The sequence below is a fragment of the Pipistrellus hanaki genome, assembly GCF_964339955.1.
Source record: "Pipistrellus hanaki genome assembly, chromosome: 9".
Taxonomy (NCBI): Eukaryota; Metazoa; Chordata; class Mammalia; order Chiroptera; family Vespertilionidae; genus Pipistrellus; species Pipistrellus hanaki.
The window spans coordinates 56,238,656-56,265,605 of NC_140511.1; the positions used below are offsets into that span (position 1 = coordinate 56,238,656).

At 34.4% G+C, this 26,950-nt stretch overlaps 1 protein-coding gene across 2 annotated transcripts in view; it reads left to right on the plus strand.

Annotated features, from left to right (window-relative positions):
- Positions 1-26,503, plus strand: part of PRMT3 (protein arginine methyltransferase 3) — a 78,370-nt gene extending 51,867 nt beyond the window's left edge. For both annotated transcript variants that reach the window (XM_084894739.1, XM_084894738.1), the window contains exons 14-16: positions 16,993-17,043; positions 17,240-17,327; positions 25,550-26,503. In XM_084894739.1, coding sequence (XP_084750865.1) covers positions 16,993-17,043; positions 17,240-17,327; positions 25,550-25,659 — 249 coding nt within the window. In that variant the 3' untranslated portion in view covers positions 25,660-26,503. The remainder of the gene's footprint in view (positions 1-16,992; positions 17,044-17,239; positions 17,328-25,549) is intronic.
- The last annotated feature ends 447 nt before the right edge of the window (positions 26,504-26,950 follow it).

Genomic DNA, 26,950 nt, shown 5'->3' on the forward strand with positions numbered 1-26,950 from the left:
GTTGTTATATCACCAGTATTATTAATAATATTATTTCAAATCTACTTTCAGTACCTTCACAAATGTAAAACTATAGTGAAGACTTTTAAGCACTATGTTTGTTTTTAGTTATGCATGTTTTTGAAATTTATATAGACAGATGAGTTGATTCAGTTTCATTGATAAGTTCTTTATTTTCTGGGTATTGATCAAGGTTCTTAGTTTCAGACAACAGAGTACAAATCAGCTTACTTAAGCAGAAAGGGATTTATTTACTAAAGAGAATGAGATAGCTGAAACCGGTTTGGCTCAGTGGATAGAGCGTCGTTCTGCGGACTGAAAGGTCTCAGGTTCGATTCCGGTCAAGGGCAAGTACCTTGGTTGCCGGTACATCCCAGTTGGGATGGGGGGGGGGGAGGGGTGGCTGGTGCAAGAGGCAGCTGGTCGATGTATCTCTCTCATCGACGTTTCTAACTCTATCCCTCTCAATTCCTCTCTTTGTAAAATCAATAAAATATATTAAAGAGAATGAGATAATTTCCAGACATATTGGGAGAGCTAAAGGAAAGGATTATATTTTAAATTTCTAGAAACAACTAAAACTACACCATAGTACTGGCCTGTTTCCAAGCTACCAACTCTAATGCTCCTGACCCACTCAGTAAGTGGTAGCCACCATTGACAACCCCAGATGAATAAAACTCTACTACCATCCTGTTCTTCCCCTACCAACTCAGGCTGGCTAGTTCCTCCTTACACACATCTTCATTTAGCACTTCTGCTTGGCTGAACCTAGGTTGTGTTGTACCCTAGCTATCAGTATGTCTTGGAAAGAGGTTTTAGCTGTAATAGTGTTGTGTTTTAATAGTAGATAGAGTTCAAGAAGCTTTAGGTTAAAAAATTGCATTTATCTTTCAATGATCTTAGTTTTATTCTGAAAGAGTAAAATAGAAACAAAACCAAAAAATGAAGTGTGTTTAATCCAAAGATTATAAAAAAAAATTTATATTGAAGAAGAATGTATCAAATAGGTACTTGCTGCATTTGTTCCTGTACAGAGTTCCATAAGAAAAGGAATCAGAAACAGAGTTATCTTGTAGCTGTAAAGACCCTTTTATATTTACACTAGAAGTCCGATGCACAAAATTTGTGCAAGGGCCTGTCCCCTGCCCCCACCCGTCGCCGCTGCGGCTGGTGGCCTCTCCTGCCGGGGCCTCTGCCTGGTCACTGCCCACTGCGGCTTTGTCCAAAAAGAAGGATGTCTGGTCTAATTAGCATATTATGCTTGTATTATTATAGATTTTTATTTCTAACTTGCCTGAATGGTTTTAATATAAGACTCTGGATATGAGTCAAGCTTAGGGTTTGGGAGGAGGTAGCAGGAAGTTGGAGTAGATTTGTATATGTCTGATTACTGCTGAATAACTCACATTGAGAGGAATGTATAGTTTCAAACCATATTTATTGGATGCATGCCAGGCACTGATGATGTAAATTTTAGTAATTAACAGTTAGTGTTAACTCTTCTGAGATTATTCTGTGAAATATTTAGTTAGAATAAATTGTCTTCCCATGGTGATAATATCTCAGAGTCATTGATTCTTGCATATCAGGCAATATGCTAATCACTTTAAAAGCATTATTTTATTTAGTCCTCATAATAACTATGAAGTGGGTACTAATATTACTCCCCATTTTATGGGTGAAGAAAAAAAATAAATCACTGTAAAGTTTTACTTGTGAAATATCCTTACTCTTTTTTGACCAAAAAAAACTTCGTGGAATGTACAAACTTTTAAAAGAGCATAAAGTAATGTTATGAATGAGATTTTCTAGGTGTGGAATAAACGATGTTGCAAGTTACATTTAAAACAGACTTGAAAAATTTTACTGTTGGCCAATAATCCAGCAGTTGTTGGAAGGGAAAGGGAATGTGTTCTTCCTCAGCAATAGAACTGGCAGATTTATATGATAAAATAAGTCACATATTCTCTTTGTAGCAGAGAAAACTAGACCTTGAATTTTTTTTTTCTTGATACTTTCAGAGTAAGCTTGTAGTTATTTGGTTAAGCATCTACATTTTCTTAGAAATTTCCTTTTTTCCCCAGCATGCTTCCTCTAATGTAAGCCTGACAGGAATAAGAGTTTGTTGCCTAATGCTTTTAGTACATTTTCATTATTTGTGAGTCCCAACTATCCACCCATATCCACTCCAGCTATTTTGTTCTTTGAGGTGGTGCCAACTCCTTACACTCTTCCTCTACTGCAAATAATTATTATGCAAGCCTACTCTATAAGCCTACTTTTGAATGATAGATTATTCCCCCAGTTACTTGGGAATAATTCATAACAAAGGAATTAAAAAGGATGAGTGCCTAATCGGAACATTATTTCTCCTATTAGTTAGAAGAATTGGTAAAAATACTAAAAATAAAAACAATGCCTGGTAAAAATTGGAAGAAGTTACTTTGGGGAGGAAGTGGTGTGGTTTTTTTTAGATGGAGCGAAGAAAGCAGTATACAGTTTTGTATTGCTAAATACAAACCTTCAAATATATGAAATGGTTTTATTCTTGTGCTTGAAACTTGAATGCATAGCTTAAAAATAAGAGGGACCATGTCTCTGAGTTGCTAAGGCCATTTTAAGTATATACATAACCATTTATTTCTTAATGGGATTTTAAATTTGTGGCTTAATTAAAATATTAGAGAAAATTGGATTTTTCAAATTAACAAGATGCTAAGAACACCCCCGTTGCATTTAATTTCAATGTGTGTTATAGACTGATAGTGTTTTTAGGCGACTTTCTCAAGCTCATTAGAATCTTTAATGATGACCCTCACCAGCACAGACACAGAAACACACTCATACACCCATCAAAGAAATTTGGTAGCATTCTTAATTTAATGTTGTACATTAACAAACTTTATGTTAACATGTGATATTTATATATACATGTCTTGAGTTTGGTTGTCTATAATGGTTAAAGGCTAACCTTCCAATGGATATTAGTAACACATGCATAGTAATTTCTGAGCATTTTTTACTGTATTATACTAGAGGCCCGGTACATAAAATTTGTGCCCTGGGGGGAAAGGGTGTCCCTCAGCCTAGCCTGCACCCACTCCAATCTGGGACCCCTAAGGGGATGTTCGACTGGCACAGGAATCCGGCCTAAATCGGCAAGCGGACATCCCTCTCACAATCCAGGAATGCTGGCTCCTAACCATTCGACTGCCTGCCAACCCAATCACTCCCACCTGAGCCTCGGGTGGTCCTGGGAGGCTGGGCAGCTGCTGTCCGAGGCTTGCCGGTGCCTCGGACTGGCCCTGGGTGGCTGAGGGGCTGAGGGGACTGGGGGACTCTGGGGGCAGGCACACAGAGTGGCTGAGGGGACTGGCACCACCATCTTGTGGCTGTGGGTGCCGCCATCTTTGAAGGCATGGCAGTCAATTAGCATATTCCCTCCTTATTGGCTTAGGTGCTACCATCTTTGAGGGCAGGCAGTCAGCATATTCTTTCCTTATTGTCTATGGGCACTGCCATCTTTGCAACTGTGAGTGTGTCAATTAGTATATTTCCTCTTTATTAGATAGGATGGTTTGATTAATTTTACAAAGAGGAAGGGAGAGGAAGAGAGAGAGAGAGACAGAGAGAGAGAGACAGAGAGACAGAGAGACAGAAACATCAAGGATGAGAATCATCTACTGATTGCCTCCTGCACAACCCTAGTGGAGATCAAGAGCAACTGGGGCACATGCTCTGACTGGGAATTGAACCGTGACATCCTGGTTCATAGGTTGATGCTGAACAACTGAGCCACACCAGCCAGGCTCACTGTTGTTTTCTTAATCTGTCTGTATTCTTTCTGCTGTTGATAGCCAATAAATATTTTTATTTTAAATACTAAATATTTTAGTTCCAGGATTTCTATTTTAATTTTTTGAATTATCATAGTTCATCTTTTTAGAACTATGAATTTTTAAAAATCTATATTCCTTAATATATTTATAATCATTTTTAGGGTCTATTTACCAATTCCCTGAGATATGTGTAACTCTACTTCTTTTATTTATGGCACTGTGTTTTGTTTTTGTAATTTTATATTTTATGCTAGACATTGTATAAAAGACTAGTACAGACTATAGTAGTTAATATTTCCCCTAGAAGAGCCTGCTGGGTAGCTAGGATAAGGGGCTGATTCTTTTATCTAAACTGGAGTTGAGTTTGATCAGAGCTTTGTACCACTGTTAGTTTCCAGTGTCTTGAGCTCAAGATTAGGCCTCTTTCTCTTGCCAATTTTCTGGGAAGACCATCAGAATAAAGCAGGTTTTAGGGAAGAAGACAAAGTCAGGATTTTATGAGGTTTTGGGGATCTGATTTTTGGTGGGTCTTTCAGTGTGGAACAAGGGGTTAGAGCGAGAGAAAAGGTGCTAGTCTAGATTTGTCATGGTTCTTTATCTAGCTGAGAATTAGTGGACATTGTGAGGGTTGGCTTTCTGAGTGAATTTAGAAGAATAAGTGGTCTAGCTGAGGCATCTGTTCTTGAGAAAATGTATTTACTCACAGGTTTAGTTGAAGAGAATCTTGTTTATATAAATAGCTTTTCTTGAGTGACTGAAACAAAGAATCTCTTCTTGGGCAAGAGTTTCTGGAAAGCAGAGAACTGAATAATAATGTGATGTTAATGGTGATGGTGAACTGTGTAGTTGCAGATGATTTTGGCTTTTGGATCTAAGCACTGAAGGAAAACCTCTCTCTTCCTGCTTTTGGAGCATAACCAGCAGCTTCATCCACATTCTCCGTTTGCAGAGAGGACTATCTCAATCTTTCAGGCTTCTCTAAATTCCTGTGCATCATATTAGCTCAGACCTAGCCATAAAAAAAATGGCTGGGTTCTCCTTGTTCAAGCAATGTTCCTGTGCTTATGATTTGTTCCTTCTTTCCTTCCCTCCCCTCCTCCCCTCCCCTCTTTCCCTCCCCTCCTTTCCTTTCCTCCTTTCCTCCCCTTCCTCCTTCCCTCCCTCACTCCCCATGGATCCAACATTTAATAAATTCCTCAGTTATGAAAGCCACTATTTCTGTCTGCTCAACTAGAAAGGGTTCACCCCTCACTAAAAATTGTTTATTTAAATTTATTTTCTTCCAAGGCTATTTGATGGTTCTCATGGAAAATGTGTGTTTTCTTTCTGTTATATCTTCACTAGAAACAGGAGTTTTTTTTTAAAATTAGGAAAAGTAAGTAAAAATAAAAGTTATTAGTGAACCAGTAATAAATAGTATGTTACCTCCCAATTCTTACTTTGTCGTCGTCGTCTTCTTCTTCTTCTTCTTCTTCTTCTTCTTCTTCTTCTTCTTCTTCTTCTTCTTCTTCTTCTTTTTATCATATACTTGATAAGTACTCAAAAGATAAATTTATCTTTGGATGGAGTAAAACCAGGTTTTTGAGTTACTGTTTTCTAAGGCTAACGTAGATGTTATTAAAAGAAACTTTTAAATGTTTAAAATTCAAATTTTTAGTGATTCCTTACTCTTTGTTTTCATTTTACTTTTTAATTAAGCTTTAAAATTTTCTAATGGCTTAAGAAAAAATCAAAATGAGCCTATTTCTTTGCAATTGTTTTCTTTAAGACTTCTTTCAAGGCTTTTAGAAAATCTCTGTCAATAGAAACCTACTAATTCCAAATTCATTCTTGAGTATTAAGTCAGTTGTTAGTACTTTGGGGTGTACATTGACCTAATCTTAACCTTGGAAAGCTAATCAGCTAAAGAAACTAATTATTAAATCACATCTGTGCTGCTTAGAAATAGTAAGACTTGTCTTGAACTTGCATCATAGATTTTAGTGGGACATCTGGTATATATTTCAGTAGGCTCCATTAAGTAAATTTTATGTCTTGAAAGGGGAGAGCATTTAAAAAAAAAACAAACATTTTATTTTTTTATTTTTTTTTTTCAGAGAGGAAGGGAGAGAGAGAGAGAAACATCGATGAGAGAGAACCATTGATCAGCTGCCTCCTGCACACCTCCTACTGGGGATGTGCCCACAACTAAGGTACATGCCCTTGACTGGAATCGAACCCGGGACCCTTCAGTCTGCAGGCCGATGCTCTATGCACTGAGCCACACCGGTTTCGGCGGGGGAGAGCATTTTTAATGATTTGATTCTACCTCTATAACCAGTTTTAGGTTTCTCCTTGTATGAATAACCATGTGATCTAGAGCATGGCTCTGAACTTTTTTTTTTCTTTCAGACTATTTAGGCTAGGTTGGCGGTGGAATACTTAAATCTCTTATTTCTAGGAATCAAAAGTTTTTTTTCAGTGATATTATGTGCTAAGAGCTGCAAGGCATTGGGAATATAGTAACAAGCCAAGCAGACAGTTCTATTCACAAGGCATTAATGGGGAGACATATTAAAATTCACCTTATGAATATTAGATAAACCAAAGAGTTAATAATGTGATTCCATGTGATAGAAGCATTGTAGTTATATAAGAAAATATCCATACTTTGCAGTTTATATCCATAAACTGAAGTATACAGGGGAGAAATGACATGATGTCAGGCATTGCTTCAAAATGGCTCAGCAAATATGGGCATAGGCAGGAGGCAGAGGAAGAACAGATGAAGTAAGTGTACCAAATACTGTTGAATATAGGTACTTAGAGTTTCTATACTTGTGTCTATGTTTGAAATTTTTAATAGTTGGATTTTTTTTTTAACAATCATACTAGTGAAAGTATTCTAAGAAATGTATAAGAATGATGAGGCAAAGGAATTCCATTGAGATAAGTCATTTCTATACAACTCAGCTACCTGCTGTAGCTACCAAAGCTGAACACATGTTTACCCTATGGCTTAACCATCCCACTTAAGTCTTTAAACAGTAGAAATGTATTCATTTGTTCACTAAAACACAGGAATAAGGATGTTCATTGCAGCATTCTTCATTGTAGTTCCAGACTGGAAACAAGCAAAATATTCATCATTAGTAGATTGGATGGATAAATAATAGTATATTTATATAGTAGTGTACATCAGTGAAAATGATGAACTGCACAACATAAATGAAGTTCATGAACAGAATGTTCATTAAAAAGGCAAAAAGGCATACTGAAGAGTTTCTATATTTAAATTTTCAAAGTAAGCTAAATTAATACATGGTGATAAATAGAATAATGGTTACATTTTGTGGGAGGATTTAATTATTGGAGGGGGATAATGCAAGCTCTGGGGTATTAAGAGTGGTCTGTATCTTGATCTGGGTAGTAGTTGAGTGTTCATTTTGTAAAAGTTTACTGAACTGTATCTTAGCGATTTGCTCACTTTTATACTTGTGTATTTCAATAAAATATTATTTGAAATATTCAATGATTGTCACAGTGGCCAAAAGAAATATCTGTGTATTTTTGCATATTTGTGATATTTAACAAATCAATGCCCTGCCAGCATGACCCAGTGGTTGAGCAATGACCTATGAACCAGGAGGTCACAGTTCTATTCCCCATCAGGGCACATGGGCTTGATCCCCAGTGTGGGGTAAGCAGGAGGCAGCCAATCAGTGATTTTCTTTCATCATTGATGTTTCTATCTCCCCTTTTCCCTTCCTCTATGAAATCAATTAAAAAATATATATATATATAAAAAAAATATATATATATATACACACATACACACACACACACACACAACATGGCAGTAAATACATATCTATAAACAATTGAATATAAAAAAATAAACGAACAAGCGGAATGGAAACATACTCATAAATACAAACATTTTGAAAGTTGCCAGATGGGAAGGGGGTTAAGGGATAGATAAAAAAGGTGAAGGGATTAAGAAGTACAAATTGGCCTTTCCTGCAGTGACAGCTTCCTCTAGACATCTTGCTAAGGATCTCCTTCATTCATCTCTAGAAGAGAAGGGAAACACAAGAAAAAGCTCCTGGTGTAGAGCCTCAGTTCCTACTTTATGGGTGTGCAGTGACCAGGATGCTATAAAATCACCTCCTTTAGCCATGCACAAAATGGTAGTTATGTGTTGGTAGCTCCACTGTCCTCTCTCAGCCTACAGAAGGAAAAGCAAGGCTAACAGGATGCTCCTTCAGAAGGAAGCAGCATTAAAAGCACCCTGACAAATGGGGAACCATCCTAATAAACACACTTTGGATTTAAAATATAGAAGAATTGGTTGTTATAGAATAGTCATGGGGATATAAAGTACAACATGGGGAATATAGTCAATAATCTGTATATATAAAAGGCTAATATGCTAAGTGTCTGACCATCCAATGGGTTGCTATGATACTGACCACCAGGGGGCAGACGCTCAACACAGCAGCTGCTGTTATGCACACTGGACATTTACAGAGAAACAGCACCATGGACCTGGCATCCAGAAAGCAAAACTCGGCTTCCCCCAAGTGGGACATAGACCCCACCACAACCCTGGAGTAACAACACAACAAATTGAAGCCAATGCTGCCAGGACCCTCGTGGTGCAAAATGTTGCCCACAGCCCAGCCCAGCCTGGAAACAGTTGCTGTGGGCACTGGGTAATGATGTCATGTAGCAATGTCTGGCTTCTTCTTCCTCATGATGACTAGACTCCTTGCAGTTTCTTCAGCCCAGAAACACAACTTGCTTTATAGCCAGGTGCAAACATTTCACACTTTAACCAGATGTCTGTGAAGTGTTTTCCTGTGCCTCATCTCATTTGATCCTGAAGTAGGTAGATAAGAGACTTAGTGGATTCCTATTTTCTTTTCATTAGCTGAAAAGTAGATTTAGAAAATTTAGAAACTTGATCCGACTGAAAAAGAAATAAATGGTGGACCTTGAAAATGACTTCAGGTTTTCTCACAGCATATAGTCAACACTGCTGTATTAAATATTTTATCCTTTGTTCTCCCTGCGTGATCTACAATAATATGCTTCATGTTGATATTTACTGCTGTGTTGCTGACAATTACCTGAAAGAGAAGTTGGGGTGCCTCAATGGGCTGGAAAAAGTTTAGCTAAATCAGAAAGCAGGTCCAATTAAGCAAGTTTATTCTCTATGTATAAAAGGCTAAGTTGACTCGTGCATGCACGATACATATAAAGGTCTTGCTGACACCAATCGCACATGTGTGTTACGATCTGTTATTGTCGATTGTGAATTTGGTTGAGACTTCTATTTTAGAGAAAGGGTGAATAGCAACACAAAAATATTCCTTCTAATTTCTTTTAAGTGTGCACGAATTTGTGCACTGGGCCTCTAATATTTAATAACTATGTAAGGAGTCAGATGGGTACAAGATTTATCAGCAGATCACTTAGTAAGTTATATAGTGTCTAAGCACCAGGGTGCATACCTGAAACTAATATAATAATGTATGTCAACTCTAATTGAAAAGTACAAATGACTTTTAAAAATTAAAATAAAGAGCAAATCCAATGGAATAGCATCATGTACTAATTATAACTTAAACTAAATTAACTACTTACACTTAAAAAAAGAAGAGTCTATGAAAGAAATAATGGTTTAAATAGTGCAGACGATCATACCCTCCATTTTATTTAGTGAACATTTAGGGGCACATGAGGTGGATATCAGCTATTTTTATGTACTGTTCAATCTATAAATAATCACTTTTCTAAAATTTATCAAACCACCTTGTGGCCTCATTCCAGGGATGTCTTTTAGGTCAGCATGCAGCATCTTTGCTTGTTCATATATCACTGCCTCCAAAATGCTGTCACTGGCTAATTGCTTTTTCTTTATCTAAATTAACAACAGCTTCCCTATATCTTCAGTGGCCTGTGATCTTTGTTTCCTTTACACTCTTAGCAACATTAACACTCTTGATGGCCTTTTTATGTTTTAAAATTGTGCTAATTGTGCTTAATCTCCTTTTGAAAGCCAAGCTTACAGCCCCTTTGAATCTGCACTTTAAAAAATTCATTAACGTTGATTTTGAGTTATATTAAAAAAGGACTAGAATATCAAATTGTTCTAAAATATAATGAGTGGAATGTTGAAATTCTTAAGCTACATTATAATCATACTTTAATTGTAGATAGGTATAGGGTTATCCTTGAAATCAGCAATGTCAAGGGTCAAAATATTTAGGAGAGAAATAATCACACTCAACCAGGACTGAAATACTTATCTCAAGCATAGCAATAGCATAAAAATGGTTTGTTTATCAAATAATCAATAAGAGTAGACTCTTGATTAGAGATGACAGGGGAGTTCTCCCCAGACTTATCTCAGAGACTGTCAATTAGAATTATTAGGTTGTGATAATAAATGAGTTTGACCAGGTATTTTCCTCTTTGATTCAGGCACTTTCCCTAGTATGACCTATAAAGAGGTAATCTTCCCAGTTCAGATTTTCTTTGACTTAATGCTCTGGTACAAACCATCGTAAATATTGCCATCCAGGTTTTCGAAAAATCCTAAAGTACCTATGTTTTCAGATGTCTGGTATATGCATATCTGTGTATTCACAGGAAGAACTAGTACTTGTGGGAAAATGAGGCAAGAATTGGAAAAAAGAAAGTACCTTTAGGAAATGTTAGACCTATTGTCTGTTTTGCTGCAGACCGTATTGCTAGGTCTGTTTCTAAACTACTCAATTTGGCAATATCCCTTGAGAAGTAGTATACGGCACTTAATGTATACCGTTCCCTAGAGGAATTATGAAAGAAAGAAAAGATGCAAATTTTCTCTTGGGATAAAATAGAAAATTAATTGAAGAAGAAAGAGTCCATAATTTAAGGTATAATTAATATTGGGAGAAAATCCTGATATGCAATTTTCATGTTTGTTGATTATGCTTTCTTAGTTTTAATGCCATTTATCACTAGCAGAGTTTATGCTTTTTTTGCAGTAGCTTGTATGTCTTTTGTTTATAGTTTTGTCTGGTTGGTTCATATACAGTGATGTAAGCTAAAATAATCATTTTTATGCATTATCTTCTTACTCTTTCTTTACATGCTTTAGACCTAGCAGTTGGCTTTTGAATTCCATTTTAAGATTCTGAAATACTTCCACAAAAAATGAATTGTATTTTTGTTATAGTGATTCTGCTGCATGGATTACAAGCACTCTGTCTCCATGCTTGGATAAACTCCATCAAAAGCACATTATCCTCCTACTTCTGTGGACAGCTGCCTAATTGTATCTGCTGTAACCACACGCTGTTGGAACATGATACCAATGAAGAACAGAAATGATAAATTACTCCCTGCAGGTGATAGTGATAATGATAATTTTTAATTTCCTTCTTTTTCATAAGGTCTAGTCTGATCTTATTTCACACACACACACACACACACACACACACACACACACACTACGGTCTCTTTAAAGAAATACTCATCACTCCAAAATACATGAGAAAGTAATTCATTTTTATTTCAAATCATTGTTCTTAAAATGAGCATTGTTCTTCAAATAAGCTGCATCTACCTTTATAAGTGTTGGATAAACAAGCAAATTGTGGCTTAAAACAGATTTTTTAATGATTTAATTTACAAATGCTGTGAATTTTTTTTTCTTTTTGTGCAATGCACAAAGAGATGAACAGATCATTCTGAAACTATTCTGATGGTTAGGAATATTTAAGATGCACAATAAAGTTACATGTCTTATTTTTCTATGTACTTCAAAGTAATTATGGAGGATTTTCAACAAATTATAAATATGATCAAACTGTTCCAAAAATTTACTGTATGCATGTGTTTTCCTTTCATTCTGTTTTTTGTTTCCCCCCCCCCCCATCATCATCAGTATTGTTCTTTTCTCTCAATCTAAGGGCTGTTGCGTAATTCAGTGTAACTTTATTTATTTAATTGTAACCTTGCCTTTGGAAATTAGCTCAGCTCTTACAGATATTTGATTTTAATGTTTATTTTTCCCCTCAGCTGTTCCTTTTGCCCCTGACAAGATATATATGTGGAACAAAGAGGAATTTATTCTGTGGTCAGGTCTCCCAACATATCTGATCTTTTCTAAGCACATGTCAAGCTGTGCTGCAGTTATTTATTACCATTGTCTACTAGACTTCATTTTCAATTTCCTATGCTTGTTTTTTTTCTTCTTATAATTGAATGGCGTCCACAGAGAAAGGATAAATTTATTGAAATTAACATTTAAAAGATCTAGAGATACCCTGTTAATGTGATGGCATGATGATAATAAGATAGTGAAACTATAAGTGAAAAAAGGTGGCATATTCATATTCTGAAGCAAAATAGTTTTGTTTCCAAATCAACTGATATTATTTGGTTATAATGGCTTTGCAGAAATAAAAACACTAGTCATAGGTCAATTGGTTTATATAATTGTTTCAAGATTAAGGTTTATTTTTCTCTTTTCTAACTTGTATTTTAATTATTAAGCAAAAAGAAAAAAAGATTTTTAAATTATGTTTTCTTTGAGTGGCATTCTAGGTCTTGCTTGTGTTTGAGGGTAATTACCAATTTTTTAAACCAGAAATTTTCTTTGGATTTTCAGAGTAAGAGTCTTTCACTTTCTCAGTTATGTGAATGCTAATCAACAAGTAGATTAAGTGCACATACCTATCTATCTATTTATCTATTTATTTATTTATTTTAATTGATTCCAGAGAGGGAGGAAGGGGGGGGGAGAGAGAGAGAAAGAGAGAGAGAGAGAGATAAACATCAATGTGAAAAGACACATTGATTGGTTGTCTCCCTTATGCACCCAACCAGGATGGAATGCATACCCTAAGTATGTGTCCTGACCTGGAATCAAACGTATGACCTTATGGGGCAAGGCTCCAACTAACTGTGCCACACCGGCCAGGGCTGCACATAATTTTTAATCTCTGGTGAATTTCTTCCTAATGTTCCTCATGTTTCTGCTTAATATGTGCTGAAGAACTGATCTTAACATTACCCTTAACCAAACATCATTAGGAAAGTAAACTCTGCATGAGGAGCTGAAGATATAATGCATTTCCAAGGAAACTATAAAATAATATATTGTGACTTTTTCCAAATCAATAAATATTTATAGGATTACTTTTGATGGTCAAATGACATTTCATTATATTGGAGATTTTATGATTTATTAATTGGTCACTTATTGTTGGAAATTTGAGCTAAAATTGACATCCTATGGCTAAATCTTTGCAGTCATACTTAATAATTTCCATAGAATACTTTTTTAGAATTCCTGAGTCATTGAGTATATACATTATGTAAACATTTTAATTGAATATATAACATGCACTTAGAAGACAGAAAACACGCACAAATCGTAAGTGTAGTCAGATAAATTTGCCCGAAGTAAATATTCACCATGTACTCAACTCAACTTAAGAATAGGAGCCCACTAGATAACCCCTTTCAGTTTCTATCCTTATATAAGGGTAACTATAATACTGACTTACAGTACCATTGTTTTGCTATTTTTGAATATTCTATATAAATGGAATTATATTATTTGTACTATTTCATGTATGACTTCTTTCTAATGCAAATGTTTTCTTTTGTTTTTATTGATCAAATGTTTTGTCTTTTAATATGTATTGCTAAGTTCCCTTAAGAAGGTTATTTCATTTTATTTTCCCACAATGAGTGCCATGTTTCCCACTAAACTGTGAATATTTTTATTTTTTAAAAAGTTTTGATTATTTTAATTTACTCATTTTTCTCTAAGTAGGTCAAACATCTTTTTTCACATGCTTATTGATCAGTTGATTTTTCTTTTAGAAATGTTCTTTGTCTTAATTTCTTTTGACATATTGTTTTCTTAATAATTTAGTTTATTGTACAAAGAACACTTTTATATATATTACAAATATTCTCAGATTTGTTGCCTTTCAATTTTGATATTAAAGTTTTAAATTTCCCTTATATTAAGTCTGCCCATGTGTAGCATTTAAAAAGCCTTCTTCAGTTCCAGATTTTATAAACACTTATATTTTTTAAACATATGTTGGTGGGATTTCCTCCCTCCTACCCTTCTACCTACTACACTGATCTTTATGATTTTATGTGCAAATTGATAACCCCACCAGATGATGTTGTAATTTTGTCTTAAACAGTTATAAGTATTCTGAAGGGAAAAAGTGATCCTTTATAAAACCTAATTATTTATTACTCCTATTGTTCTTGTATTATATTTGATATTTTATGTTTTCCTTCTAGTATTGTATTATAGCTCATCAGCTCGAAGAACTTCCTTTAAAATTTCTTCTAAAAAGTCCATTGGCAATGAATTTTTTTTGTTTCCTTTACTTAAAAATGTCTTTATTTTACCTTTATTCCTGAAAGATATTTTTGCTGGATATACAATAGAAATATAAAAGGTCTTTTTTTTTTTTTCTGCTTCAATAGCTTTATCTTTTCCATCATGACTACCAATTACATATAAGTTAGCTTTATAGCTCCCTGCAACTCTCTGCATTCTATTTCAATCTTTTTCCCTTGGTTTTTAAAATTAAATAATTTAGATTAATCTATCTTAATACTCACTGATTTTTTAAAAAATTATTTGTTTTGTTTTGTTTCCATTATTTTTCAGTTCTCAATATTCCTTATATTTCTTTTTTTCATTAGAGATCTGGTTCACAAAATTTGTGCATGGGTAAGGTCCATAGGGTCCAGCGATCAGAGCCAATCAGAGCCTTCTGGCTGCTGGCCGACACTTTCCTTCCCCCAGCTGCCGGCTGGCTGCTGGCCAGAGCCTTCCTTCATTGCGTGCTACCCCCTGGTGGTCAGCACATGTCATAGAAAGTGGTCGAACTGCTGGTCGGCCGAACTCTTGAGGGGACAATTTGCCTATTAGTCTTTTATTTTATAGGATATTTTCTTTTTCTTTTTTTTATGAGAATTTCTATCTTCTGATTAATTTCACTGTGTTTTCTTTTAGATGTGCATGCTTTGTGGTGTGAATTCTTGTAATGTTATAATTGTCCGGATAATGCTCATGTTTGGAATTAGCAGGCAGTTAGACCATTTCAAGTCAAAATCCAAGTTTTGTCAATAGTGTCTGTGCAGAGAGTGGTTCAAATCTTAGTCATTCTCTAAGCATATGTTATATTGCTTTGGGTCTCTCCTGCACATATGCACTTAAGGAATTAGTCTGAGATTCGCACAGGTTTTTCCAAATCTTGATTCAGTTCTCTAAGTCTTTGCCACTTGATTTGGCTTCGCGCCCCCCCCCCCCCCCCCGCCCCACACACACACATTTATTCAGGGTTTAATCCTAGGACTTGTGCCAGTGATTGAAGTTTTAGTTCAATTTTTTTCAGCCTCTGTTATGTTGATTTGGATCTCACCTGAGCTGTGTAGCTCAGGGGTTAGGCTGAAACTTGTGCAGCTTTATACATAGAATTAGGGGGTCCTCTGCTCTCTCTCTTCCCCATATTTGATCTGCACTCTCCATTTTTTCAGAGTTGAAAATTATTAGTTCCATTCTAAGTGTAGTTATTCAATAATTTTGTCAAGTGCACTATTTAATTAAGGTTAGTTAATTTAAGAAACTGAAGACTAAAAAAAATTTAAAATTTATTAAGAACCTGCTATATAACAGATTTGTGCTGGGTAAAGGTCATAAAAATATAAATTGCTCATAGGCTTTGCTTATAAATAACTTACAGTCTGATAGGGCAAACTAAAATATAGATAAGTACTATAATAAAATTGTATATCATAGCACATTCAGTCAGCAAATATGAATTGTGTACTGCTCTGGCCACGAAGGATATAGTGGTGAACAAGATAGACATATTAGAAATAAATTTAAGAAAACAGTTAAATTAGTCATTGGAGAGGTATCAGGAAATCAGCTGGGGGAAAAAAGGTATTATTTTAGAAATGTTCTCGTTAGCTACACGGTTTTCTGTAATAATCTGTAGCTGAACACTACGTTGCTTTGTAATCCTATTTGACAGAACTATAAATAGCATTTCGATTTTTCTCTTGGTATCTAAAGTATAATGAACCCGAAGGTTAAATATTGAATTTGGTTTGGATTCAATCCATATTAACCTACAGATCAATGAAACTTCACGTTCTCAACAAAAGCAGCAGTGTCCTATTTTTAACACTTTAGGAGCTTTATTTAATGCCAATTTTAAAAATAGATTAAGTCAGCCTAGTCCCAGTAGTGAAAGAAAAAGGAATGGTATTTAAAGTTTAAACAAAATAAATGAAAATTCTATATTCATCTGAATATGTTAATTTCTTTTAGAGACCTTTTTGTACTATCATAGTAACACTTAGAGTTACTTTTGAGTTTCTCTTTTGGCTATTTGCTTAAACATAGGTTTTATTTGAGTACTATTACTGATTTTTATTTTATTTTCAGAAGAAGAAAAGTAACTTTTAAATATTCCATAATCTCATTGCAAAAATATTCATAGTGGTTTGCTTTAAAATTGGGTGTATAATATCAGAAGAAATTTAATGAGCTATCTTTATATAAAAGAGTATGTTTTAGTTCTTTATTGCTGTGTAACACACTACCCCAAAATTTAATGCTTTGAAGTCACAATCATTTAGATTTATTGGCTTATGATTCTGCAGTCTGGACTGGATTATCTACTAGTTTTTCTGCTGGTCTCTCCTGGGTCTCTTGAGCTGCTGCAGTTGTCTGGAGGCCTGACTAGAACCGCAGGGTCCAGGATGCTTTACCTCCCATGGCAGCATTTCAGCGGGAGAGTCTGGACCCACAAAGGGCTGCTGAGCCTCTCTCTTCTTATAGTCTCTCCCCTTTCAGTAGTCTACCATGATCATTTCTCTAATAAAGTGTATTGATTATTTGATTAGCCTTGTTACCCTTATTATTGTGTTGTTTCGGTGGGAAAAGAGCCAAATTATATTACTTTGTTTTTGCTTATAAAATCTTTTCCAGAAAAAATGGTGACCTGCAATAAGTTTAAGAGGTATCTGGTCTTTGAAATAGTTTTTTTTTTTTTTATTTGCCATGTTTTAAAAGACTGAATAGTAAATTATGTCATGTAATTTGTTTGTTTATTTTTAAAAACAGGCAATTGCTGGTTACTTTGATATATATTTTGAGAAGAATTGTCACAAGAGGGTAAGTATTATGGGTTGTCTCATAAGAATTAATTATGTGAAATACATGGCATTTTATTTTTGTGCCCCAAGGTGTTTGATCGTAAGCATTTTGCTATTGTAAGCAATTGGAGCTTGTATTTGATGTAGTAGATTAATGTACCATGATATTAAATATCTTGTACTTCATCAGATACTTTTGAACTCTACCATTGCAGGTCCTGTTCTCTACGGGCCCCCAGAGTACCGAAACACACTGGAAACAAACAATATTTTTATTGGAAAAGCCATTTTCAGTTAAAGCAGGTGAGAGAGAAAAAGGGGGTAAAGTGTCTTATTTATTCTGAAGCATACAATATTCATTCATTCTACAACCACTTTTATGTGCCCACTCTATTTGAAGGAGTATAATAGTATAATAGATGCTAAAATAAGATGTCCTTAGAGCTTACTATCTAAATAAATTTTAGATGGCATATCATTTCATTAAAAAAGTAATTTTTAAATTTTTTTATTTTATTGGGGTGACGGGTTAAGGAAGTTATACAGGTTTTAAGTGTACAATTCTATAATACATCATCTGTACATTGCATTGTGTGTTCACCACCCAGAATCAAGTCTCCTTCTGTCACCATTTATCCCCCCTTTACTCTCTTCTACCTCTCCCCACCCTCCTTTTCTTCTGACAATCACTACACTACTGTCTATGTATTTTTTTCTTAATCCCTTCATCTCTTTTACCAACCTGCCTCCCATCTGACAGCTGTCAGACTGCTCTCTATATCTATGAGTCTTTTTCTGTTTTATTTGTTTATTTTGTTCATTAAATTCCACATATAAGTGCAATCAATGATATTTATCTTTCTCTGACTTACTTATTTCATTAGCATAATATTCTCCATGTCCATCCATGCTGTTGCTAAGGATAAGATTTCTTTTAAAGAAGTAATTTAAAAGTAAACATATTTACATCTAATTTCTGCCAGTTAATATGTATGTTTCATATTATGCACTTCTTATTTTGAGTACCTCAGAAGAATTCATAAAACTTTTCTTTAACGATAACTAGTATTTACTAAGTTGCAAATATAACCAAAAGAAAATATGATATTTTCATTTCCCATCTGACTAAAGAGTAATATTACCAATAAAGGTAAAGTATAAATAAAAGAGAATGTTCTTCAATAGTTAGCATATTCAAAATATATTTGTCTGGAATTCACTCTATTGTCTCCATCTCCTCAAATCCTACAGTGGTCAAGGACTGGTCACCTCTACCTTCCTTTGTTTTATATCTCATTGGTCGTTCGCTTAAATGAGCACCCATAATTCTTCCATATTACACATTTAGCTCCAAAAGTTAGAATTTGGTTATAAAACCTTTTTTTTTTTTTTTTTAAATTTAAGCTGCTTATTACATAAGTGTTCTTGTTTCAGTTTTATGAAAGCTTCCTGACTGTAGGAAAGCTGAAAATACAACAAACTTCAATGAAAAGTTATTCAAAATCACTAGTAACTCAGGGAAAAGAAAATTAAAACAAGAAGACACTGTTTCTTATCACTATGATAGGGAGGGGAGAAAACACAATAAAATTTAACAGTGCCACGTGCTGGCAATAATGTAGGCAAATGTAGCTTTTATACTCTGCTGCTGGTAGTCTTAATTGGTACAACTTTAGAAACAATTTGATACCATCAAGGTAAGAGTACATGTAACATCCCTACGACGACAGTTTTTCTAGGCATTTATTTTGACAATCTCTCCCACAATCTTTCACAACAGTGATTTGTAGAGGTGAAAAATTAGAAGCAACCTTAATGTCCATCAATAGAAGATAGATAAATTTGGTAGATGCATACAATAAAATATAGCAGATAAAACAAATCACATATGTGTCCATCAAAAGCAACATTGCAGAAAAATAGTGGCAGAATGATTCCTACAATATACCATTTATATGAATTCTAAAAACATACATACACACATAGTAGAGGTAAGAAATAACCGCTAAATTCATTAAGTGGTTACCTTTGGGGAAGGACAGAAATAAGGTCAGGGAAGGCTATGAAGGGGGTTCAGTGCCATATATCTGAACTATTTCTTTTTAATATTGAAGGAATTATGGGAGAATGTTAGTATTGAACAAAGCTGAGTAGTGGGTCCCAGCTAGTCATTATATTATTCTCTATACATTTAAAATATTTCATAAAACTCTACAGTTTTGTTTTCACTGTTGATGCATAAGTTGAATTTAGTAGATGCAGGTAAACACTAGCAGGTAAGTGAGTGGCTGTGACTATGTTCCAATTAAATTTTATTTACAAAAACAGGTAGCCTGCATCAAAATTTTTCCATAAAGCAAATCTCCAGGCTCAAATTTCTTCATTGCAAATTCTCTCAATCGCTTAAAAAACAGATAACACCAAAATCTATACAGTCTCTTTCAGAAAAGAGAGCTAAAATTATGAGAGCAGTATTGTTGATAACAAAAACTAGACAAAGATAGTACAAAAAATTAAACTACAGACCAATATCCCTTATGAATATAGATACATAAATCCTCAACAAAATACTAGCAAGTTGAATCCAGCAATATTGTAAAAACAACAATGCCATGACCTTATGAGGGGTTTATTCCAGGAATGCAAGGCTTATTCAATATTTCTAAGTCATTTAATGTGCTCCACAAGCTACCAGTCTAAAGAAGAAGAAAAACACATGATCACACCAGTGACTATAGAAAAATCATTTGATAAAATTCAGTGTCCATTCCTGATAAATACTCAAGCAAAGTAGAAATAGAGAAACTTTCTCAACCTGATAAAGACATCCACACAAAGTCAACAGCAAACGATACACAGATGATGTATTATAGAATTGTGTACCTGAAACCTGTATAATTTTTTTAACCAATGTCACCCTGATAAATGCATTTTTTAAAAGATAAACATTCTAAGCAATAAATGTTTTATAGTGTAAAAAAAAAAAAAAAAAAAAAAAAAGTAAGCAAAGACAATATGAATAGGAAATTTCCCAGGCTAAGATTCTACATTTGGCCAAAAGTAAGATGGAACTGTACAATAATGAGCCTAGTTTGTTTTTGTTTTGTTCGTTATTTTCTTTACAATGTAGTTAAAAAAAAAATAGTTGCAAAAGAAGTACTCTAAACATTTGAGCACTTCCAACATTTTGGGAATAAGAATGAATACTCTACTGTACAATTTTATTTTACAGACTTATATAGCAGTGTTTACTTAAAAAAAACCCAGATCATTTTTATGTTATTTGGCTTTGGAAATATGATTAAAATCAGGCTATTTCTCTTTTTTTTTGAATATACGTAGTAAGTTTTTAAATGGGGAATCCATTTATTTTTTTTAACTCTGAGCTTTATTAGTGACAATAATGAATTTTTTTGTTCCTTCTGGGGAAATGAAATGTCATTGCTCTGAATGAAAATAACTTCTAAAAACCACTGAATTTAAACCACATGAAATGAGATTAATTTTGTTCTTGATTGAACTGCGGCTCTGCTTTGTGGTATTCTAATAGCCGTCTGCCAATGATTAAACAAGGTGGTGCAGCTCAGCTCCATAGAGAATGTCCTTCGCAGCTCTCACCACGGTATACACTCTCAACAACATCAGTCATTTTATATCTATTTGACACTGATTAATTACTCCGATCTATTCTGGTGCTACAGACACTGTCCTAAACAATTGAAGGGAGTTCAGCAGTGTGAATTATGTATTTATTACTGTGACCCTTCCTGCTATTTAATTAACTTAAATAGATGGTATTTGCACCCTCATTTTGAAATTAAGGTTATTGTAAAACTAGCTATTTTACTTGTATTTCACTTTAAGACATGAAAATTGTACTGAAATTATAAGGCAATGTTTTACCTTTTAAATTATTCAGATGTTTTGCTTGTTTAGTAGTGATGCTTAAAATTTTCTGTGTGAAAATTTAACAAAAATATCCATTAATAGTTTATCTTGACTTGGGCTCTATGGCTAAATTCATTGCACAGAGCTCTTGTAGGCATATTCTCTAAACCTGAAATGAACTTGGAACATTCTTCTTTTGATCCTTACACTAAGGATTGAATAGAACATTTACAAACAAGCCAACTTAGATATTTTTAACACTTCGGAGGCAACTTAAATCAAAGAGGAGCAATCATTAGGATATACATGCCAAATGGAAATATTTGTAAAAATACCTCATATACATAAACAAGAAAGTCCCTAAAATGTACAAAGGATTTGTTTTTAATTTTTATTGATTTCAGAGAGGAAGGAAGAGGGAGAGAGAGATAGAAACATCAGTGATGAGAGAGAATCATTGACGAACATGCATCGTCAGGGTTCCAGCCCATACCAGGGCATGGGCCCTGACTAAGAATTGAAACCTGACCTCCTGGTTCATAGGTCAATACTCAGCCACTGAGCTACTGCAGCCAGATCACAAAGGATTTTTTAAGATAGTGGTTAGACATTCTAAATAATACCCATCACTTTGGATAATCACTGACATGCCAATCAAAGCAATCAGATTCTGATGATTTTTTTTTATCTCAAAACAGGAGTTTTTAATTGTTTTATGTTCTTTCTTTATTTAGTAATAAAAGTATTTTATTTTATTTTTTAAAATAAATCTTTATTGTTCATATTATTACAAATGTTCCTCATTTTTTTCCCCCTCCATTGCTCCCCTCCACAGGTTCCCACCCCACCCTCTGCCCTTTTCCCACCCCACATTGTCCTCATCCATAGGTGCACAGTTTTTGTTCAGGCTCTTCCCGAGAATAGTCAGTCCACTCCCCTTCCATACCTCTGATTCTATTATATTCACCAGTTAATATTGTTCATCAGGTTTTTTAATTCCCTTGGCTTTTAGTTTCACTTGTTGATAGTTACGTATTTGTTGATCATAATTTTTAATCTATATCTTCTTCCTCTTCCTAAAGAACCCCTTTCAGCAATTCATATAATTCTGGTTTGGCGGTGATGAACTCCTTTAGCTTTTTTTTATTTGTGAAGCTCTTTATCTGGCCTTCGATTCTGAGTGATAGCTTTGCTGGGTAGAGTATTTTTGGCTGTGGGTTCTTGCTATTCATCACTTTGAATATTTCTTGCCATTCCCGTCTGGCCTGCATGGTTTCTGTTGAGAAATCAGCTGACAATCGTATGGGTGCTCCTTTATAGGTAACTACCTGCTTTGCTCTTGCTGCTTTTAATATTCTCTCTTTGTCTTTTGCTCTAGGAATTTTAATTATGATGTGTCTTGGTGTGGTCCTCTTTGGATTCCTTTTGTTTGGGGTTCTGTGCGCTTCCTGGACTTGTAAGTCTATTTCTTTCCCCAGGTGGAGGAAGTTTTCTGTCACTATTTCTTCCAGTATTCTTTCGGTATCTTGCTCTCTCTTCTTCTGGTACCCCCATAATTCTGATGTTGGTTCGTTTGAAATTGTCCCAGAGCTTTCTTACACTATCTTCAACCTTCTGGATTCTCTTCTTGCTTCTGTGGAAATGTGGTCTACAAATACAGTTTGTTTTATATCTTTTTTCCTTCTAATTTATATCCCTTTTTTTCTCCTCATGCACCTTAGTGCCCTTACTAGGGCATCTAATAGAATACTAATTAAAAGTGGTCAGAATAGCCGAAGCCAGTTTAGCTCAGTGGTAGAGCATCGGTCTGCGGACTGAAAGGTCCCGGGTTCAATTCTGGTCAAGGGCATGTATCTTGGTTGCAGGCACATCCCCCGTGGGGGTGTGCAGGAGGCAGGTGGTCAATGTTTCTCTCTCATCGACGTTTCTAGCTCTCTAGCTCTCCCTTCCTCTCTGTAAAAAATCAATAAAATAGATTTTAAAAAATAAAATAAAAAATAAAAGTGGTCAGAATAGATTTTTTTTGTCAGAGAACATATTATGTACTAGAGGCCCGATGCATGAAGATTCATGCAAGAGCCCCCTTCCCGCCTTCCCACACTGCCCAGAGGCCCAGAGCGGCTAGGGTGGTATGGAATGCCTGTGTGGTTGCCATTGTGACGACCAAGCATCCTGTCCCACCCCTGCCGCTTGGCGCCTGTGAATGCAAATTAACCCGCCATCTTTGTTGGGTTAATTTGCATACTCCTGATTGGCTGGTGGGTGTCGCGAAGGTATGGTCAATTGCATCTTACTCTTTTATTAGTGTAGATGCTTTCTGTACATTAAGAGTGTTTTATGACCCAGCTATGATCTGTCTTGTTTCTATAGATGTCATTCGAGTCATGTTGATAATAGTTCAAATCTTCCATATTTTCTGATTTTGTCTAATTATTGCAGTTATCAACAAAGGAGAGGAGAAATTTCCAACAATAAATATAGAGTTCTCTGTTTTTGATGGTCTGTCAGGTTTGTGTCATGTATTTTGAAACTCTGTGCATACAGAAATTTATGATGTGTCGTTTATGAATTGAACAAGTTATCTATTGAAATGTCTCTCTTTATCTCTGGTTATATTTTTTTCTTGAAGTCAACTTTGTCTGAAATTATTATAGCCATTCCAACCTCTTTATAATTAATGTTTATATAGACTTTCTTCTTTTACTTTTAACCTATATCGTTATAACGTATGTTGGACATGTTTACATTTAATATTATTACCTATGTTATTGAATTTAACTCTGTCATTTGTCATTTTTTATTTATCTTCTCTGTCTTTTGCCCCTCTTTTCTTCTTTATTTTTTTAATTATTAAATATTCTTTACTATTTTATCTCTACTCGTGACCAATTAGTTGTACCTCTTGGATTTGTTTTTATAATGGTAACTCTAAAGTTTCCAGCCTGTATCTTTAGGTTATTACAGACAACCATCAAATGATATTATACCACTTAATTTGTAGTTAAGACTTACAGCACTATGCTTCCATTTATCCTCTTCCATCTTTTGTGCTATTATAAAACTTTCCCTAAATGTTTTAGCCCCACATATGTTGTTACAATTCTTGCTTTAAACAGACAATTACCTTTTAAATAAATTTTTGAAAGGAAAAAAAAGTATATCATTTACCTAACATTTTGGGCATTGTTTATTTCTTTGCGTAGATCCAAGCTTCTTTTTTGTACCATTTTTTCTCTTGTCTGAAGAACTTTTAACATTTCCTGTAGTGCAGATTTACTCGTAAAATGTTTTGTCTTTTACTTCTTTGAAAAAAGCCTTATTTTACCTTTACTTTAAAAAGATTTTGCTGGATGTCAAATTCTTAGTTAATAGGTTTTCTTCTTTTATCACAAAGATATATCTAGTGATGGGAAACTGTCAGCTTTACCTTTTCTGTGGGATAGATAGAATGTATCAACAATGATATCTTTATACTCTGAAATAAATATAAGTATTAGATGGTTTTGGTGTGTTTTACTATGCTGTTTCACTACCATATTGAAAAACATCCAGATTCATTATCTCTTAATGTTGGGGCACTTGCAGTTAAAAAAAAAAAAAAAAAAAAAAAAAAAAAGTAAGATATTGATTCAGTCCTTGGGTAGTTTTATATAGGTTTCTTAGTCACTTTATATGGACTCTTCCTGTGTTCATCCAGATGGTGAAGCTATGCCTGCTGCTATTGGGGGTGATCTTACTCTTATTAAAGCAAGGAATGGTGATTAGTTGCAACTTAGTAATCTGTTATTTTTAAATAACTCTTGGTAAATAAATGAAAAAAAAAAACTTAAATGAGAAGTATTTGTACTCAGAAAAAGCACATATATATATATATATACAATATATAATTCCATTTTGGAATAAAATAAAATTTGGAGCATGCTATATAAGATTTTTAGAGAATCAGTTCTTACCTTTAAAACAAATATGTAATTTTTTTGTGTGTTAACTTTTTTTCTGTGAAGTTCTGTATTCCATTTACAATGTTAGTACCTTCAAGACTAACAGCCTTGTCATATGACTCTATAAAATATAAATTTGTTTTCTCAACTAGTTTTCTGTACCTGAGAATGTCATTTTCTGAAGGCTCTCTGTAACATGTGTTTTCTCCCTTAAATGTCATTCCATGTGCACTCCTTAAGTTAACCATAATTTTAGCCCTCAGGTCATTCTTTTATTAATTCTTGTGAAACATGCCTTTACTGCTTTTCTGCCATCCCCAATTTTCACTCTCAGCACACTTTAGACATAAACCTGTTGTGTAAATGTTGGTGTAGCTATTTCTCTTTACCTGGACATCATGTGAACTCTTTGAGGACAGGAATCATATCTTGAATCTTTCTGTGTCCTCAGGACTCACCATAGGAACTCATATTCAGGAGTTCAGTAAAACTACTCCCCAACCCCACATGACCACGAAGTTTTGCTCTTTCTCAAGGATTTGACAATTTAAAAGTTTTTGAAAATTAGTGAAACATCTCACATAACAAAACAAAAACAACAAAAAAATAAGAAAACAGAAGTGCTGGTGTACATTATTAATTTTCTGTTAGGACTGTTTTCCTTGAATTCTTAAACATATTTTTTGCCTTCTATAGGTGAATCCTTAAAAGGAAAGATCTCGGTCCAGAAGAATAAGAAAGATCCACGTTCTCTCATCGTGACCCTCACATTGAATAATTCAACTCAAACTTATGGTCTCCAGTGAAAAAGCCACAAAAGCACAACTACCTTGCTATTTTTATTGTGGGGGTGGGAGCATTGTGGGTGAAGGGGGAGGGGTTTTATGTGAGCACATGGATGATAGATCCTTTCCTAATGAGTCTCCTCTGTAGAATGGTGGCAGGAATCCAATGTAATACAGCCAAGGAAGGGAATCCACTCTCAGTGGTCCACCTACATAGCCACATTCTTAGAAGTCTGGTTGGTGAGATTTAACCAAATGTGACCCCTACATTAAGTTTAGCTTTATTGAAAATCATTTAAATTGGCCTAAATATGGAACAGACATGGTCTTTGTTATTGTTTAAAAGTTTCCTATTACAAATTTTAAACAGTACTTAGTTGTTATCTAGGTAATGTTTTATTAAAGTAGTAACTACACACAAGGTATCGCACATTTTATTGCAGATTTCCTCTCTGAGGAGGGGTAGTTTTTAATTGTATTTGTTAGAATATCAGTATATAATAGATTTAAGACCAAGTGTAAGGGACTAAAATATGGAAAAGCGCATCACACATCATATCTGTAGACAGCTTGATTATTTTGTAGTTCTGTAGTTTTCATTTTGTAGCTTCTCTTTGCAAATATTCTTTATCCATTTATTTTTCTAGCATTGCCCAGGAAATCTAATTTCAATATCTTTATTATAGGTTTCACAAAAGATTTTAAAGTGTATTTATTTACTAATATAGTACCTTCTTCAAACTAGATTTTTGTGCAAAGTTAAATGTGTAACTTGATATATCACTCTCTATAATTGTGTTATTTATTGTTGACTCAGTTTGAAATGCAGAATTGAAAACATTTAATAAAATATATGCAACAGCCATTAGCATTATAAAATGACATTTCAAAATATTAAGGCCTTTTATAAAATCAGAAGTATAAAAAATATATTAATGTGTATTTGGCATACAATATTACATTAGTTTTAGAAGGTGTACAATGTAGTGATGTGACATTTGTTATAAACATTATAAAATGATCCCCACAATAAGTCTAGTAAGCCATCTGTCACCATAAAATGTTATGGTGTAATTGACTATATTCCCTGTGTTGTATGCTACATTTCAGTGGCTTATTTTATAACTGGAAGTTTGTACTTCATCCCCTTTCATCCTTTTCATCCATTCTTCCTTCTCCCCCCGGCAACCATCAGTTCTCTGTATCTGTGAGTCTGGTTTTGTTTTGTTTTAGATTCCATATATAAGTGAAATCACATGGTAGTTTATCTTTCTCTAGCTGACTTATTTCATTTTCCATAATATCATCTAGG